Source organism: Malaclemys terrapin, chromosome 9, assembly GCF_027887155.1.
Source record: "Malaclemys terrapin pileata isolate rMalTer1 chromosome 9, rMalTer1.hap1, whole genome shotgun sequence".
Taxonomy (NCBI): domain Eukaryota; kingdom Metazoa; phylum Chordata; order Testudines; family Emydidae; genus Malaclemys; species Malaclemys terrapin.
Window position 1 is genome coordinate 69484845 of NC_071513.1, and position 17196 is coordinate 69502040.

General features: G+C 41.3%; 1 protein-coding gene across 2 annotated transcripts in view; it reads right to left on the reverse strand.

Moving 5' to 3' along the window:
• WDFY1 (WD repeat and FYVE domain containing 1) overlaps positions 1-17196 on the reverse strand; it is a 43920-nt gene that overhangs the window by 13558 nt on the left and 13166 nt on the right. Inside the window, exons 1-5 of one of the 2 annotated variants that reach the window (XM_054039214.1) lie at positions 15385-15486; positions 13590-13663; positions 12050-12104; positions 10273-10423; positions 5043-5155 (exon numbers count right to left, since the gene is read on the reverse strand). In XM_054039214.1, coding sequence (XP_053895189.1) covers positions 5043-5155; positions 10273-10423; positions 12050-12104; positions 13590-13649 — 379 coding nt within the window. In that variant the 5' untranslated portion in view covers positions 13650-13663; positions 15385-15486. Of the gene's footprint in view, positions 1-5042; positions 5156-10272; positions 10424-12049; positions 12105-13589; positions 13664-15384; positions 15487-17196 lie in introns of those variants that run through there. The other variant, XM_054039213.1, reaches the window with a different exon arrangement.

The following is a 17196-nucleotide window of genomic DNA, read 5'->3' on the forward strand; positions in this document are numbered from 1 at the left end:
TGTGGATCATGTCTTAAAGGAAGAGGGGGGGGGGTCAAATCTCCTGGAGGGGAGAGTCCATGCAGCTGACCTTTTGGTAACAGAGTGGGGTGACTTACCAATCCAAAGCACTCTATTAAAGAATGTTGTTCCTGCTACACTTGTAAGAGATAAAACTGTCTCTTGCAGGCAGGAGGAAGAGAGTTGCATTTGGGAAGCTTCACAAGTGGGTGGGGCCAAAACAAAGATTCTAGAGGGAGGGGCTGAGGGGACGCATGGTTGCAGTACACCCTTTCCTTGCCGAAACCTCAAACACATGCCTGAATGGAGAGCAGGGCTGATTCTCCAAAGAGGCAGGAGAATCTATGTCTGAGCACCTACCATGGTACACAAAGGGACTGGGAAATGCAGTGGACACTGGGCAAGCCAGGCTATGTGAACAAAGTCTGTCCATCATAAATTAGCTGTTAATCTTGTGTCTTTTGCTACTCCACCTATGGTTCAAAATAAGGGAGTTAATACTAATGGTAAACCCTTTGAAGATGTGGGACATACCTGATTTTGGGGAAAAAAATTTGTACATGCTAGGGGTGGTGACAAGACAGTCCCACAAGCACGTTGCTTTTCAGTTTTTACCTGTAAACAGGCTGGAAGCTTGGCACAGCAGCAAAAGCATAACAGGCCTACACTGCTGTGTGGAAGGGGGACTGGGACACACCGCCTCATGGCATTGGTGACTAAATGCGAAGACATACATTTTAATAGCAATACTACACCCCAATACGTTTGCAGGCACCTGGGTACCAGGAACCCCAAACCTTTCTAGGACACCTATGAATGACACCATAGGATTTAAAGGTACTGGAAGGGGGCATGACCAGAGACAAACAGGGATTTTACATGTACTGCCTCTGCCATACACAGTGTCCAAGACTCCGGCAGTAAGTTCAGGAGGAGGGTGTGATGTTGTACTCCATAATGTTTTATGGAAATATGCTTATAAGTGTGAATATGATGTAACTAGAATATGCTTTATGCAAAAGATCTCTTGTACAGTATCATCACAAAGCTTATGATCTACTGAGTGTGTTCATCCCACTTGTTTACATGTATTTCTATGTCTGGAGTTAGGAGAATAAGATGTAAGCTTGTATTACTGATGTAAACATATTAAGTAGAAGCCATTAAAGGTGCTTCAGAATCAATGACCTGTAAATGGCTCTGTTTACTTGCAAACCTTCCCAGGTAGGAGCAGGCCAGCCCTGGAAGAATGGAGGCTGGGGTCTCACAGGACATGTGAACATGTCACCTGATACTGGAATCCATCTTAAACCTAGTGCTTTTCCCATTTAGGAGAGGTGGGGACCCAGAGAGAAAAAGATTCCCACCTTGTGACAAAGCACTAAAAAGGGGGTGGAACAGAACAAAGGAGGCTGTCAGTCATGAGAACACCCCTGCTTTCCACCTAAGATGTCTGCTGGAACTAACAAGGACTGTACCAGGGGAAAGGATTGGGCCCAGAGTAGGAAGGAGTTTAGTCTGTGAAAGCAGCTTATTGGAACATCTCGCCAAGGGTGAGATTTTACCTGTAAATAGTTTCTTAATGTATTAGGCTTAGACTTGCGCGGTTTTGCTTTATTTTGCTTGGTGACTTACTTTGTTCTGTCTTATTATTTGAAACCACTTAAATCCTACTTTGTATACTTAATAAAATCACTTTTCTTTATTAATGAACCCAGAGTGATTAACACCTGGGGGAGCAAACAGCTGTGCATCTCTCTCTATCAAAGAATCAGACTTTAAGGTCAGAAGGGACCATTATGAGTGTCTAGTCCGACCTCCTGCACAACGCAGGCTACAATCTCAGCCACCAACTCCTGCATCAAACCCCTAACCTATATCTGAGTTACTGCAGTCGTCAACTTGTGGTTTAAAGACTTCAAGGTGCAGAGAATCCTCCAGCAAGTGACCCGTGCCCCACGCTGCAGAGGAAGGTGAAAAAACCCCAGGGCCTCTGCCAATCTGCCCTGGAGGAAAATTCCTTCCCGACCCCAAATATGGCGATCAGCTAAACCCTAAGCATGTGGACAAGACTCACCAGCTGGACACCCAGGAAAGAATTCTCTGTAGGAACTCAGATACCACTCCATCTAACATCCCATCACAGGCCACTGGGCATATTTACTGCCAATAGTCAAAGATCAATTAATTGCCAAAGTTAGGCTAGCCCACCATACAACCCCCTCCATAAATTTGTCAAGCTTAGTCTTGAAGCCAGATATGTCTTTTGCCCCCCACTGCTCCTCTTGGAAGGAGGTTCCAGAATTTCACTCCTCTGATGGTTAGAAACCTTCATCTAATTTCAAGTCTAAACTTCCTGAGGGCCAGTTTATATCCATTTGTTCTTGTGTCCACACTGGTACTGAGCTTAAATAATTCCTCTCCCTCCCTGGTATTTATTTCTCTGATATATTTATAGAGAGCAATCAAATCTCCTCTCAGCCTTCTTTTGGTTAGGTTAAACAACCCAAGCTCTTTGAGTCTCCTTTCATAAGATAGATTTTCCATTCCTTGGATCATCCTAGTAGCCCTTCTCTGTACCTGTTCCAGTTTGAATTCATCTTTCTTAAACATGGGAGACCAGAACTGCACAGTATTCCAGATGAGGTCTCACCAGTTGATTGCTGCGTTCGGGAGGCAGGAGAGGGAGAGAGGAGACGCGACGAGCCCTGCCCTCGCTCCTCCCCCCTCCCTCCTGCTGACGGCAATCAGCTAGCTTGCGGCGTTTTGGAGGCAGGAGGGAGGACTCTGTGCGCAGGCTCCCCCTGCCTCCCAAACGCGGCAAGCCAGCTGATTGCCCCGGCGGGGGGGGGGGGGGGGGGGGGGGCGCGCGTGCGCAGGGGAGGAGCAAGGACTCGATGTGCCTCCTCTCTCCCTCCCCTGCCTCCTGAACGCGGCAATAAACTGGCTTGCGGAGTTTAGAAGGGAGGGGAGAGAGGGGGGAGGAGCCAGGATGCAGCATGCAAAGTAAAGGGGGAGGAGGTGGGGGGGAGAAAAGGTGGGTTAAGGGTTGAGCCCTCCACCCCTGGTGCTTGCAGAGTAGGGGAAGCTGCCCTGGAACCTACCCTCCCCATTTACATTGATTCTTATGGGGAAGTTGGATTTGCTTAACATCGTTTCACTTAAAGTCGCATTCTTCAGGAACATAACTACAACGTTAAGTGAGGAGTTACTGTATTAGCAATACCTCCCACCTTTGTGTCATCCGCAAACTTTATTAGCGCATTCCCACTTTTTGTGCCAAGGTCAGGAATAAGAAGTTTAAGTAAGATTGGTCCCAAAACCGATCCCTGAGGAACTCCACTAGTAATCTCTCTCCAGCCGGACAGTTCACCTTTCAGTACGACCCATTGCAGTCTTCCCTTTAATCAGTTCCTTAGCCACCTTTCAATTTTCATATCGATCCCCATCTTTTCCAATTTAGGTAATTCCCCATGTGGAACTGTATCAAATGCCTCACTGAAATAGAGGTAAATTAGATCCACTGTGCTTCCTTTTGTCTAAAAAAAATCTGTTACCTTCCCAAAAAAGGAGAAGGTCAGGTTGGTTTGGCACGATCTACCTTTTGTAAAACCATGTTGTATTTTGTCCTAATTACCATTGACCTCAGTGTCCTTAACTACTTTTTCCTTCAAAATTTTTTCTAAGACCTTGCACACTACAGATGTCAAACTAACAGGCCTGCAGTTACCCAGATCACTTTTTCCCCCTTTCTTAAAAATAGGAACTATGTTAGTAATTTTCCAGTTATATGGTACAACCCCCTGAGTTTACAGATTCATTAAAAATTCTTGCTAATGGGCTTGTAATTTCATGTGCCAGTTCCTTTAAAATTCTTGGATGAAGATTATCTGGGCCCCCCGATTTAGTCCCATTAAGCTGTTTGAGTTAGGTCAGTGTAATAGAGGGTTGACAATTTATGAGTTTACCTTGTATAAACTTTATACAGAGTAAAATGGATTTATTTGGGGTTTGGATCCCATTGGGAGCTGGGTGTCTGGGTGCTGGAAACAGGAAACCTGCTGGAGTAGTTTTTGGGTAAAGTCTGCAACTTTGGGGGCGTGGCCCAAACCTGGGTCTGTGTTGCAGCAGGCTAGCGTGTCTGGCTTAACAAGGCAGGGTCTGGAAGTCCCAAGCTGGCAGGGAAAACAGGCTCAGAGGTTACTTCAGCACGTCAGGTGACAGTGCCAAGGGAGTCTCTGTGACCGAACCCATCACACACATAAGACATAAACACCTAAGAATCTATATCAATCACCACCATAATATCTATACATCTTAAATACAACTGGGTCATGCAAAGCTGAGCCAAAACTTAACACTGCACATATTGTGCCATACATCAGGTTACAAGAATTAGTTTTAACTCAATTACACAGGCCTTATGCTATTCTACCAACACCTTAAGATATGAAGTTAAGTCCAATGCATGAACTCGAGAATTTATCCCATAATTTATGAACTCCTCTAAATAGCTTTGCAAAGTTTTCTTACATTTGATTAAAACATGCAGTGATAGCAATGTTGAACACTGTACAAACACGTAAAAGACACTGCCTTAAAGTGGTAACATTCTAGACACTAAGATGGAGCCATTCCTTCACGTTAATGAATATAGGCTGACATTTTGTAAGGTGAGCCATCTTGTAAGGTGGGCTATGCATATACATATGCACCATTTAAGGCAATTACTTTGAAGCTCATGCTCTGTAACTGGTGCCTAGGATGACGGCAACGTCATCCATAGCAGCTCGTAGCCCAGAGTTCCCTATGAAACAAGTAGAGTTCTTAGTCACTTAAATATCCGGCTAATTTAAGATGTACGAGTTTTGTTGGTAACGTCTCTTTACAGAGGAAGCTTTGTTCAGCAAGTGGTGACAGGCAATGAATTTGAGAGCTTAGGTCAGAACCTGCACTTGATTACATTTCCCATCTTTTGCTGATAGAAAGTTGTATTACCAGAGACTGAATTAGCCAGGGAAGTGAAGGGGAAGTTAGTTTACCTTCATGCCCTTTGAGCGTTGTGATAACCGTGCATTTGTTCTGTTCAAGTTTCAGTAGCGTGATCTGTCCAGAGTAGTCCCCAACGAAGGCATGCTGGGTTTCGATGTCATATCTGAACACAAGTCAAGGAATACCACCAACTATGCTCAGTCTCACTTGCTTCTCTTTACAGCAAAAATACTCTGCCAGATGACTAAAAAACAAACAGGTTAAAGCAACAACCAACAGAAATCATACCGGAAAGATCTTTAGCAGCCCATAAACATAAATACTAGAGTGCTGATGTAGTACAAACCTGTAAACAAGGAAACAAAGGTTTACACAAAGGGTATGTTTTAAAAAAAAAAAAAAAAAGTTCAGCTTTGCTTTCACCAGAAGTTTAAAAAGTGCAAGAATAATTGAACCTTCAATTAAGGATGTTCCTGAAACTTAAGAGGAGCCAAAATATTTTATGAACTAGACTGGAGACTTAGAGACAGATCAATAATCTGCTTTTAACTTACCTGAAAGTGCAGAAGAACTCATGGAATAGAGTCTTGCCTCCATAAGGTACCTTATATTCAGATTTAATGACAAACAGGATCAGAAATTACTCGTTTACTTCAGTTAAGGAAAGCAGGAAAAATAGGAGAGAGTGTTGTTGCTACAGAAGGGCCTGGGGGAGGCCAGAACCGTGCCTCTGGAGTACCTGGAAATTCTAATTAGCCCTACCTTCCATGGCAGGTATATCTACTGACCTCCTATTTGCATTATAGGTATTCCAGTAATACTTTAATCCTGGTGATAAAGGGCCTTTGTGTGGCACTGTACAAAAAATAAGACTGTCCCTGCCCCAGAGACCTTACAACATAAGTGGATAAATCCTTTCCCTCCCTCTGTTTTGTAATGTAAGCTGAATGATCAAGATACTATATGGCAAACATAAAAGTTCCTTTTCAAAAGCTTTCCCATTCAGATAAGAAGTGGTGCCTGAAGAGCAGCTGGTATTGCTCTATCCAGAAAACAGCTGGCACCACCTACTCCTGGAAGGGACTTCCCCAGTCCCTGAGATAGGTCTATTGTTTGCTCTCTGCTGAGGCCACCACCAAAAGACAAGAGGTAACTAAGAGGGGTTTACTGTGTAAAAAGAAGTGCAATATAACTAAAAAATTGTCACCACAATGGGGAGAAAGCTGTGCTTCCAATGTCTTGTTAACAAGCATGAGGGGGTTAAGAATTTGAGCATCCGAAAATAAACAATCCTGCACCTGAGAAGCCTATATAGACAGGCGGTCAACAGCAATGTCTCAGACTTATCAGCATTATTCCATCCTGAAGTTTAGGTGTCCATTATATAAATTATAATATATTGTTTTATCAGACACTACACTAAGAAACATAAAATATTACAGAATGGATGTTTGTATAAGCTTTTGAAAAAGATCATTAACTCATGCATCAGAGAAGCTTTTAACGACTGTGCTGAATATCAAACGTATATACTGACAAGCGGGTCATTTGCTCCCTACTGTTAATGATTCAAGCACACAATGTGTCGACAGGAAGCAATTTCCTTTGAAGAAAATAAAGACCATGCCATGGAAAGCTAAATGAAACATTTTCTGTTAAAAACAAAGTATTCTAAATTTCACCCTTTCCTTGGAGCAATTTGTTCCAGATATTCACTGAAATGACTGAGGATTAGTTAATGACCAGAGTTTCCACCGGATGCTTATGGATGAGAACTCAGGGGTTGGGGGAAGAGAACACTGGATTGTTTTGTGAACAGATCTTGTAATGAGCACTTATTATGCACAGTACTGTACTGTTATGTCAACATACCTAACTTGGAGACTGGTGTGAAACAGAGCATTGCCAAGAAAGAACAAATGCAGGAAGACAGAGCTACTTTCAGTTTGTTGCATTGTGTTTTGCAAGTTAAGTGTGGTAGGCCAAATCAGTGCATAGACCTCAAAAGAAAACACATGCTTCAAAGCAGTGTCATGCTTCATGCTGAATTGCTTCTTTTCTATTTGGTATAGAACCAATCCCTTAGCACATGGTTTGGGGAACTATATTGCTGGAGGGCTACCATTTTTAAGAGGAGTGAGGCGACTAGTGGGAGGGACACGAAGGGGACACCAGCTAAGGGGGGCATGTGACCCATCCCGCCCGGGGCATGACCCCCCCCCCATGTGACTCGCCCCTGCTCTGCCCCCAGCCCAGGGGCTCCAAGCTCTCCCCATCCCCTGGCAGGGAGAGGGAGAGCTCTGCTTCAGTCCCCCTGGCATGTGTGGAGCCACTAATGGACTCTCCCAAGCAGCCTCCGGCCACATTGCTTACCTAGGACAGCCCACGCAGGCAGCATGGCCGGAGGCTGCCTGGGAGAGTGCAGCCACTGCATGCCACACCAGGCAGCGTGGCCAGAAGAGGAGAGGCTCTGGCCCCATCTCATCCCTTCTGACTCGGGCCCTGCCTTTTCATCTCTTCAGCTTCCGGCCTTTACCCCTCCCCCTTTGGGCCCCCTCCACAGTCGCCACATGGCCTCTGTATAAGATCACTGCTGTAAGCCCCAGAGTCTTAGACACTCTGTTAAACTGCACTCCATATACCCTGCATTCCCTTGCAGATTCAACTGGATACCTACCTACCAACCAACCATTCATGGCCTAAGCTGTTTAGGGTTGCCACATTCATGATGGGAGGTGACTGCAGTGATGACTATATTATCTGTACATGAGACAAGTTTGCAAGCACTTTGGAAACCACCAGGATGAAAGACACTAAAATTAACCTGACATTTTATATGAAGTGTTTACCATCAGAGCACAATAGAGAAAACATTAGCATTCAGAGTTCCTTTTTGGGAAGGAAATTTGTGGCAGGAAAACAAATTCCAGGGAGCTAATGAATATGGAGGTCCAGATACTTAGTGATCTTGAAGAAAGTAATAGCACATTAGTGACCTCTTGAGATTTAAACGGAGACAAATTAACATCAGTGAAGGCAGAACAATAAGACAAAGGAACCTTGAAAGATTATAGACCCGCAGAAAGGAATAAATAAGATCCAGCTTGGAAACAGATGTAAATTAATACAGCTATGGGAAAATAACTGGGCACACCTATTCAATAAAAGGAACAAAACCAGGAATGTTAAAATATCCAAGGACAAGAAATCTGATACAAGCTTGCAGTATTAAGCAGTAAAAAAGATACTTTAGTTTTAAACTGAGGATACACAGGCATTACATCAAGAGATATTAGACCCTGTTTATAAACAGTCCTGGCTACGCAGCTTATGAATTAAGCTCCCACCTAAGCATTTCATTCCCAGAACCTGGTAACAGACAAAATGGAGTGAGTCTAGAAGAGATCAACGAACATGATCAGGAAGCTGGAGGAATTAACAGACTTGGTAGGATAAAAAGATACGTAGTTTGGCAAAGGAAATTGACACATCAGTCTACAATCATGGAGAGAAGAGTCACCAAGTACAGCACAATGGCCTATCATTAGGAGTAATGAGGGGAACCCTTAAGGGTTAACAAAGGGGAAAACTTTCCAACAACAAGATCCACTACGCAGAGGAACAGGCTTCCAAGCCTGTCACTTTGGAATTTTAAAGCTGTCCCGGACAGAAGACTAAAAAATACACAGTAAGGAATACTCCTACTGAGGGACAGGGAGAAGAGAAAGGAAGAAAGAACCATAAGATCAACCAGTTCATTCTTTTCTCTGTTTTGATTTGCTAAATCTGAATTGATTGTGGAAAATATGGCACATACTAACGGGACATGAAATAGCCCTAATGAAGGGAGCTGGGTAGGGGCTGATGGGTAGAGAACTACACCCCATACAATATACATCGTGTGAGATTTATTCTGGGATATAGATTGAGGGCTGGTCTACACTACAGTTAAGCTGTTTTATGTCAACCTATTTACATCAGTGTCTACACTACACCTGCCTCCTGCCTAAGTAAGTACACTACTATACCGACATATCTACTCCACCTCCGCAAGAGGTGAAAGACACTATGCCAACATAAGCCTATGTAGACACTAGGTCCCTTACATTGGCTGTTGGCAGTCTTGTCAATTTCACAGCGGCCCCGACAACACCCCAGCAGGAGCCCGGCAGCCTTGTCAATTTCACGGCCAAAGGCCTCCCCCACTCCCAGTAGGGAATGGGGAAAGGGGGTGGAGGGGCAGCCCACCAGGACCACAGGGAGCCAGTGGGGCAGCTGGGGTCCTGGCAGGGAGCTGCCAAAGGGGATGAGTCTCCAGTCTCCCAGCTCCCCACACTGGCCTTCTTAGGTCAGTGGAAGTGCTCCTGGTGAGTACACGTACCACCGACAGAAGGAGGGTAATCTGGACATGCACTACTGCAGTAATTACTGCGGTGGCTGTAAATTAATCCAATACAGGTCAACTTACATTTCTAGTGTAGACATTTCAAGTTAAGGCATAGGGTGAGATATAGCAGATGGCTTTTTATTTCACACAAGTGCAGATGAATATAACACGATTACACCAACAACGCTCATACTTTGTGTTATGTATAGAATTTCTGGATAAGATACTTAAGTTATGCACTGAAGGCACACAAGATGCCATGCTATTTCCATCTTTTTAAATCTAATCTGCATACCATACAAGATACCTGTTTCTGTTCAATTACTAAGAATTCAGTTTAATCCCAATTTTTAAGTGTGCATAGGAGGACAACAATCATATGCGCATTTGTAGATTGTCTTTTTAATTAAAAACATTTCTTTGAAGAAAGAATGACCTGGACAAATGGCATAGCAAGTTATATACGTGCTGTGGAGAGAAACTGAAGAACAGTCGTTTCAGGTTTCAGAGTAGCAGCCGTGTTAGTCTGTATCTGCAAAAAGAACAGGAGTACTTGTGGCACCTGAGAGAGTATCTTTAAGATGTATTCTTGTAATTTTGTAAGCTAGAAGCTAAGCATTTTAAAGAGTCCGAACAGCAGAACCCTACTAATTCATACTATTAACTGGTGGGAGCCATTGAAGATTGTGAACTCTAAGAATTCAAATAAGTGAAAAAATACACTGAAAAATAAAATAAAAAAAGATATAGCGTCACAAGATGCAACTGGATTTTGCCAAGTGTAGTTTAGCATTAGTTATTTAATACTTTCTATGCTAACTATACTGCGGTGGATTTTGTAATAAAATTTTGTCTTGTGGTTTGTTAGTAATGTGATCATTTTTGATGGATACTGTAAACATGAAGCCCAAGAGGTGAAGTAATGTCTTCCCAGCATATTCCCACTCCTGGTGCACATCCAGCTGACACACTTGTCATGGCCAGTACTGATAACCCACTCTGCTCCCAGGCAGAAAATGACAGCCGACACCCGATTTTGATGAGCTGTGGAAATAAAGCAAAGGATCTGAGCACTTCAGATTGAAGTATTTCTATCAAATCTTCCGTTGTACAGTTAGAAACAGGTTGAAGTGTTACCAGGAAAAAAAAAAGTAATAATTGCAGTAAGAAAGAATTTTACCTTCACTGTCACACTTACTGCAGCCCCAAAGTTTGATAAGGTTAGCAGAGTTCTCAATTTATTTTGCATTTTCCATCTCAGTGATTGGCCTTTAATGAACCAGCAATATCAAAAAAAGAAGTCAGTTCATTTGAATCTTCCTTTCATTTAGTGATTTCCCTCACATAGAAATGTGAAGGTTCTTCTTCTTTGAGGGCATGTTGACAACTGAACTCCAGTGAGCACACTCTGTACAGTGCTGAGACCATTTAATTAAGTAAGAAGATGTAGAGGACACAGAAGTGAAAGAAAGAATATAGGGGGAGGGTGTATTAGAGATACTTCTTTTGGACTGAAATGTAAAGTCATCTGCTTTTAGGATAAAGGGGCTTTTGTAGCTTTTAAAAACAAGGTCTCTCTTTTAAACAAGAACACCCTTTTCCATTAGAGTACGATAGGAAGTCATAAAACAAGCTGTATTTTGTTTTCCTACATTTTTGGCCTTCAGTACAAAGTCTTCTGTACATCATCAAGTTATTAATTAATAACTGTGGAATAGTAGTGACTGAATTTGGCTGTACATTCTTTAGAAGGAATACTAAATAATGCTTGGAAAGAACCTTGTATCTTCCATCAACGTTAGTTTTAATAGAGTAGTCCCCTCTACTGCCAGAGATACCTGATGAATGGGGATCTTGTACGATTTCATTCTTGCTGCATTACTCAATTCTTACTTCTTTAACCAAGACCCAAGAGCCTCAGTGTTTAGTAACAGGCATTTTGGCCTAATTATTGCACCTAAGTAAGTACTATCCTCTATTAGGACAATACCACCAAACTGTATTTAAAGAGCAGACTTCCCCTTCCCTCTCCCGCTCCCCTTTATATTAGACACCAGTACTGTATCAGTTTCTTCCCCTTTAGAAACCAAAGTCATCTGCAGATTAAAGCATCCACGAATGTATTACCACTGTTCAGTGCTGAACAATATAACCAGAGTTAGAGACATTCAGCACACTGGCTTACAGTTATGTGAGGTTTTAATACAGCTCCTACTCTCAATCCTTTGGGGATTGCTAGCTCCCAACTGTGATGACCTTCACGCTGCAAATGTTGCAGCCGCCATCTCCTACCCACAAACTTCTAAAAAAAAAAAATTGGGTCAGACTGTTAGAGGGTTTTGTTTTCTTCGGCTCTGAATTCAAAGCTTTTCAGAAGGAATGTTCTCCATAGCCAACTACATCACAATGAAGCCAGCAGCTTTGTAGTAAGACTATGGCCAAAAATTAATTTTCGATTTTAAACATTCTAAAATCCTATACTTGGGCTACACAAATTGATCTTATTTTGATTAAAAGGTAATTACCAGTAATTTACCAATATCTTTCATACTATTAAAGTTAGAGTCAATGTCCGTATTTGGCCTAGGCTTAATTATGAAGATGTATCGAATGTTTTAAAAATCTCATCTGTGAAGTAAACACATTAGCAAAGACCCCATGCTGTATTACCTGGGTACGTCTTGACAAAGTTCATCTTATTAAAGTCTTCTGAGATATGGAATTCCTAATACCAAGGAAACACACAGTTAGACAAAGTAAAATGGCACATCCTCTCAGGCTGAAATGGGAATCAGACTGTCTGAGGAAAATCTTTGGCATCAAGAACACAGCAATAACCTCATATAAACAACAGACTTAAGCTGGCAGCCAATAACAACCTGTCATGCTACAAAAAAGATGGTTTGTTCTCAGGGCTTGTCTACACGTGAAACATTACAGCTGCACCACTGAAGCACTTCAGTGTAGACACTCACTACAGCGAAGACAGTCCCATCGCTGTAGTTAATTCACTTCCCCAAGACAGTAGCTATGTCAGTGGAAGAATTCTTCCATCGACCTAGTGCTGTACACACAGGGACTTAGGTTGGCTAAACCAGGTCACTCAGGGGTGTGGATTTTTCACACCCCTGAACAACATAGCTGGGTCAATCTAATTTTCTAGTTGCGACCAGCCCTTAGAAGCCACAGGCTGGCAGATACTACACAATACCACCTGACCACAGATTGAAGTGCAGATTTATTAGTATCAGCTGCATGGAGATGGATCATGCATCTTTTCAGCAGAGGATTTGCATTCAGAATCAAGTTGACCAAAGACAATGTGTTGGAAGGAAAAAAAGGGGAAATTTCATCAGGTATTAACAGTTACCCTACCCTGCATCACCTTGTATTTTTAATGGTTTCTTATGAAGTGAAGCTTTTGTTAGTCACAAGTTCTCGTCCCTTCTCTGAGGTTAATTGTGTGTTCCCTCCACCCTTTTCTATTTGCAACAGAGGATTGCTCTCTGCAACATTTTTTGTGGGAGAAAGTATATGTGGCAACAAAGGGGGGAAACCAAGAGTGTAAAAACATGACAAGAAAACAGGAGAGACAAGGACAAAGCAGGAAGGATGTAGCCTCTGCACCAAGGAATGAGGTGAGGGATGCATGGTTGGGTGATCCCACACAAGGGACAGAGAAAGGGCTGGACACTAATGCCATAGAGCAAGGTGTGCAAGAACTATGGACTAGAATCATACACACAAGGACATGAAGCCCCACAGCAAGGAAACGGATGTTACTTCCCCTAAAATACAAACAGTTTTCAAGTATCAGAGGGGTAGCCGTGTTTGTCACTTTTTACAGATTCAGACTAAGAGTCCCATGGCACCTTTAAGCTAACAGAAGTATCGGAGCATAAGCTTTCGTGGGTGAATGCCCACTTCATTAGATGCAAGTGGAGTGATGAAGATGAAGTGGGCATTCACCCACGAAAGCTTATGCTCCGATACTTCTGTTAGTCTTAAGGTGCCACAGGACCCTGTTGCTTTAAATAGTTTTCAGTTATTCTATAGTTTGATTTAAGTATAAAATAAAGGGCTAGATATAGGCTGGCTATATATACTGCTCATGGACAATTCACTCAAGTCTGCAACTATCCAGCCACTACCAAAGAAGCTTCACAATTAATTTGTGTTCTTAAAAGAAACTGCAGCAGCAACAACTTACCATAATGGCACCATTATCCTGGCCTACAAATATTCTTCTGCTGTCATGATGATAAGCCATAGCTGAACAAGGAGCTGCCAAGAAGATCACCACAAGACAATTGTTAAAGTACATATCATATCACAATTAACACTGAAAGTTTTTGGCCTCTAGGAAAAAAGATGCCTGGTTTTGATAAGCAGATTGACAGTCAAGCTCCAACTGAAGAGATGGTCTTATTTTATTGTGTGTGTCTGCTTCGTTTGAAGCATTTGATTTCCTGTTGCTAGGCTACACAAGGCACAGTAGTGCTGTAAAGGAAATACACCCCATTAATTCCAGCCACAAGCTGGAATGAACAAATGGAATTTGACCAGGGCTGAAAATCTGGCTTGAAGAGTTCATACACAGAAGCGGACATCTAAAAGTGAGGCTTGCTATGTTATCTCAAGTTCAAAATCTTTGAGCTGCACGACAGAGCAACTATTCATGACCATCAACATCTTTCTTGAGTGGGCATAAGGTACCACTGGAGGAGGCAGACTTCAGGGCAGAAATAACATTCCATCACATGTTAACCTGGTGTCTGACCATGCATTTCAAACCTTGCACATCTGTTGTGGTAAACAATCATTTTGCAATTCTGTTGGCAACCACACGAAAAAAGATAGTCTCTCATGTGATTATAGGCAGGCTATTCTGAGGGCCCATTACAAAACTAGAAGAAACCTCAAAAAGGGAAGAATGTCTTTAGACGAATTTAGTGAGAATGTGGTGAACAGAGCTACAAGACAGAATGAAAAAGGAATTAAAAAATTTAATGCAAAAATAAATAAGGGTGACAAATCTATTTCATCACAATTTCTACATCATTATAATGGTAAATCATTTGCAACACTAGACACTTCTTTTTGTGGAGGGAGGCTCTGATTTACTGTTTTTGCTCTAATACTTTGGCAGATATTTCTTTGTACATCTAATGCAACTTAAAGTTAACGATTCTTTCCTGTTTCCTTTGATACATAAGGCTAGACAAGACCACTCCAATAATCTAATCGGATCTCCTGCGTAACACAGGACAAAGAACCTCACCCAGTAATTTCTGTATCAAGCCTATAACTTCTGTTTGAGCTATAGTAGGTCTTTGAATATCTAGTCTTGATTTCAAGAGATGGGGAATCCACATCATTGCTAGGCAAACTGTTCCATTGGTTAGTTACCCTCACTGTGAAATGAGGGCCTTATTTCTAATCTGAATTTGTTTAGATTCAGCTTCCAATGCACTGGATCTCCTGTCTTTTTCTGCTAGATAAAAAAAAACGACATCAAATCTCTTTCGCACACAGGCACTTGTAGACTGTGATTACATCACCTCCTTAAACTTCTCTTGAATAAACTACATCGATAGAGCTTTTTTAGCATCTTATTTGAAGGTTTGTTTTCCAGACCCTGAATCCAGGGTGGATTGTTGGGGGCGGAATAGATCTGGACAAGGAGAAGAAGTCTGGAGATAAACGTGAGAAGGGAGGGACAGGCAGTAGAAACAAAAGTGAAACTGTTTGAGCAGCATATTCCAGAAGTCTTGAGGTCTTTCTGAGTGTAGCCTTCATTGATTTGAGATCTACTATGTCATTCTCTCACTAGAAGGGAAAACCTATAATGGCAGCAGGCCGTAAAAGAGATCTAGTTTGGGAATAAGATCCATTCTAGAAATATGTTTGCTGATGATGTTTTAAAGAAAGTCACACCAGTGAACTGGTTGAAGTCAATTAAGCACTTGGATTCAGAGACTGTTGAAGTGAAGTGATAATCTCACTTTTAACAGCAGTAGCTTCTTCTGCCCGTGTAGAAAGAAGATTTTCTTCCTTTGGACTAATTCATTCCAAATTGAGAAATCAATTGGGACCTGAAAAAGCAGGAAAGCTTGTTTTTCTTTTCCAGATTATGAACAAACCTTGTTTTTCTTTTCCAGATTATGAACAAACAGGAAAATGATGGTGAAGACTACTGAATTAACTGCAGAAGCCAATATTTTAAAGTTTCTCATGTTGACCTGACTGACAGTCGATTTAATTTTTTTAAAACTATTTTAAACAATTTTAACAAAAACAAACCTGATTTTAAAAAACTTGAATGTTTAATGAAATTTTTAAAAAATCATATGCTTGTTTTTTTAAAAAATTATGTTTACTGTTCTGGGGATTTTTTTGTTCAATACATAATGTTGTTGTTTTACTTAAATAAAACAATTTAAATGTCTATCTGGTGATGGTCTCCTCCTAATACAGCCTGGCAAGAAAATCCTCCAAATATTAATGATTAAACTGTTGAATTGGAGATATTTATTAAATCATTGGGAGGTGAACTATCTGCTTCAATTACCTTTGGTAAATGAAATAACCAACCACTCATTCATTTTCTGATATATCTGTAAAACTAATCTGAAAAGTTTTCAAAATAAATCACTTTAAAAATGTATAGTCTAAAAATTAAACCTACATCTATCTCAAGAGTTGTGAATAATATGCATTAAGATCATAACAACCAACAAGAATGCACTTTTATGTAGAAATCCATGATTAAGTTGAGTCTTCCTGATTAGTGATTTAAATCAAATCCACCTTGCCTGAATTATTCTTATAGCTCTTTGCTGAACCTGATTTTTCAACATTTTTTTTTAAAAAGGTGGACACCAGAACTGGACACGGAATTCCAGCAATGGTCTCACTAATGCCATATGCAGAAATAATGCCACCTCCTGAATCCTTCTTGATATTATCCCTCTTATACATCCTAGGATCACATTCACCCTCTTAGCTACACCATCGTATTGGAAGCTCATATTCAACTGGTTGTGTTCTATAACTCCTAAAGCTTTTAGAGAGAGTCACTGCTTTTAGGATACAGTCCCCAATCTTATAAGTGTAACCTACATTCTTTGTTCCTAGATGTATGACCTTGCATTTGGCAACATTAAAATGCATGCTCAAATAAGCCCACCAAATGATTCAGGTCTTATAACTAACCTGTTCCAATTATTTACCATTCCACTAATTTGTGTCATCTGCAAATTTTACCAGCAATGATCTTATATTTTCTTCTACATCATTGACAAAGATATTGAATAGCACTGGGCCAAGAACAGATCCCAGACAGGCCCCACTAGAAACACTGGACCACTATTCCCCGTTTACAATTACTTTTTGTGAGCTATCAGTTATTCATCCATTTAATATGGGCTGCATTGATCTTCAAGATATTTCTCCTCAAAACTGAAAGTTACGTGGGAATACATTAAATGCCTTACAAAAGTCTAAGTATACTATGTTTCCACCTTTATCAAGCAAACTCATCTAAAAAACTAAATAGTAAATTTGACAAGATGTATTTTCTGTAAAGCCATACTGATTAGCTTAATCATGCTACAATCCTGTAATTCTTTCTGACTGCATCCCAGATCAGCTTTTCCAAGGCTGGGATTTTGCCTGGGATTGATGTCAGGCTAACTATCCTACAGTTTCCTAGGTCCCAATTTACAACCTAATTTCTGTCAAACATTAGCTTTTTCTAGTCCTCTCGACCTTTGTGACTGCCCCAAAATTTGTTTTAAAGATTTAATGGTTGAGAA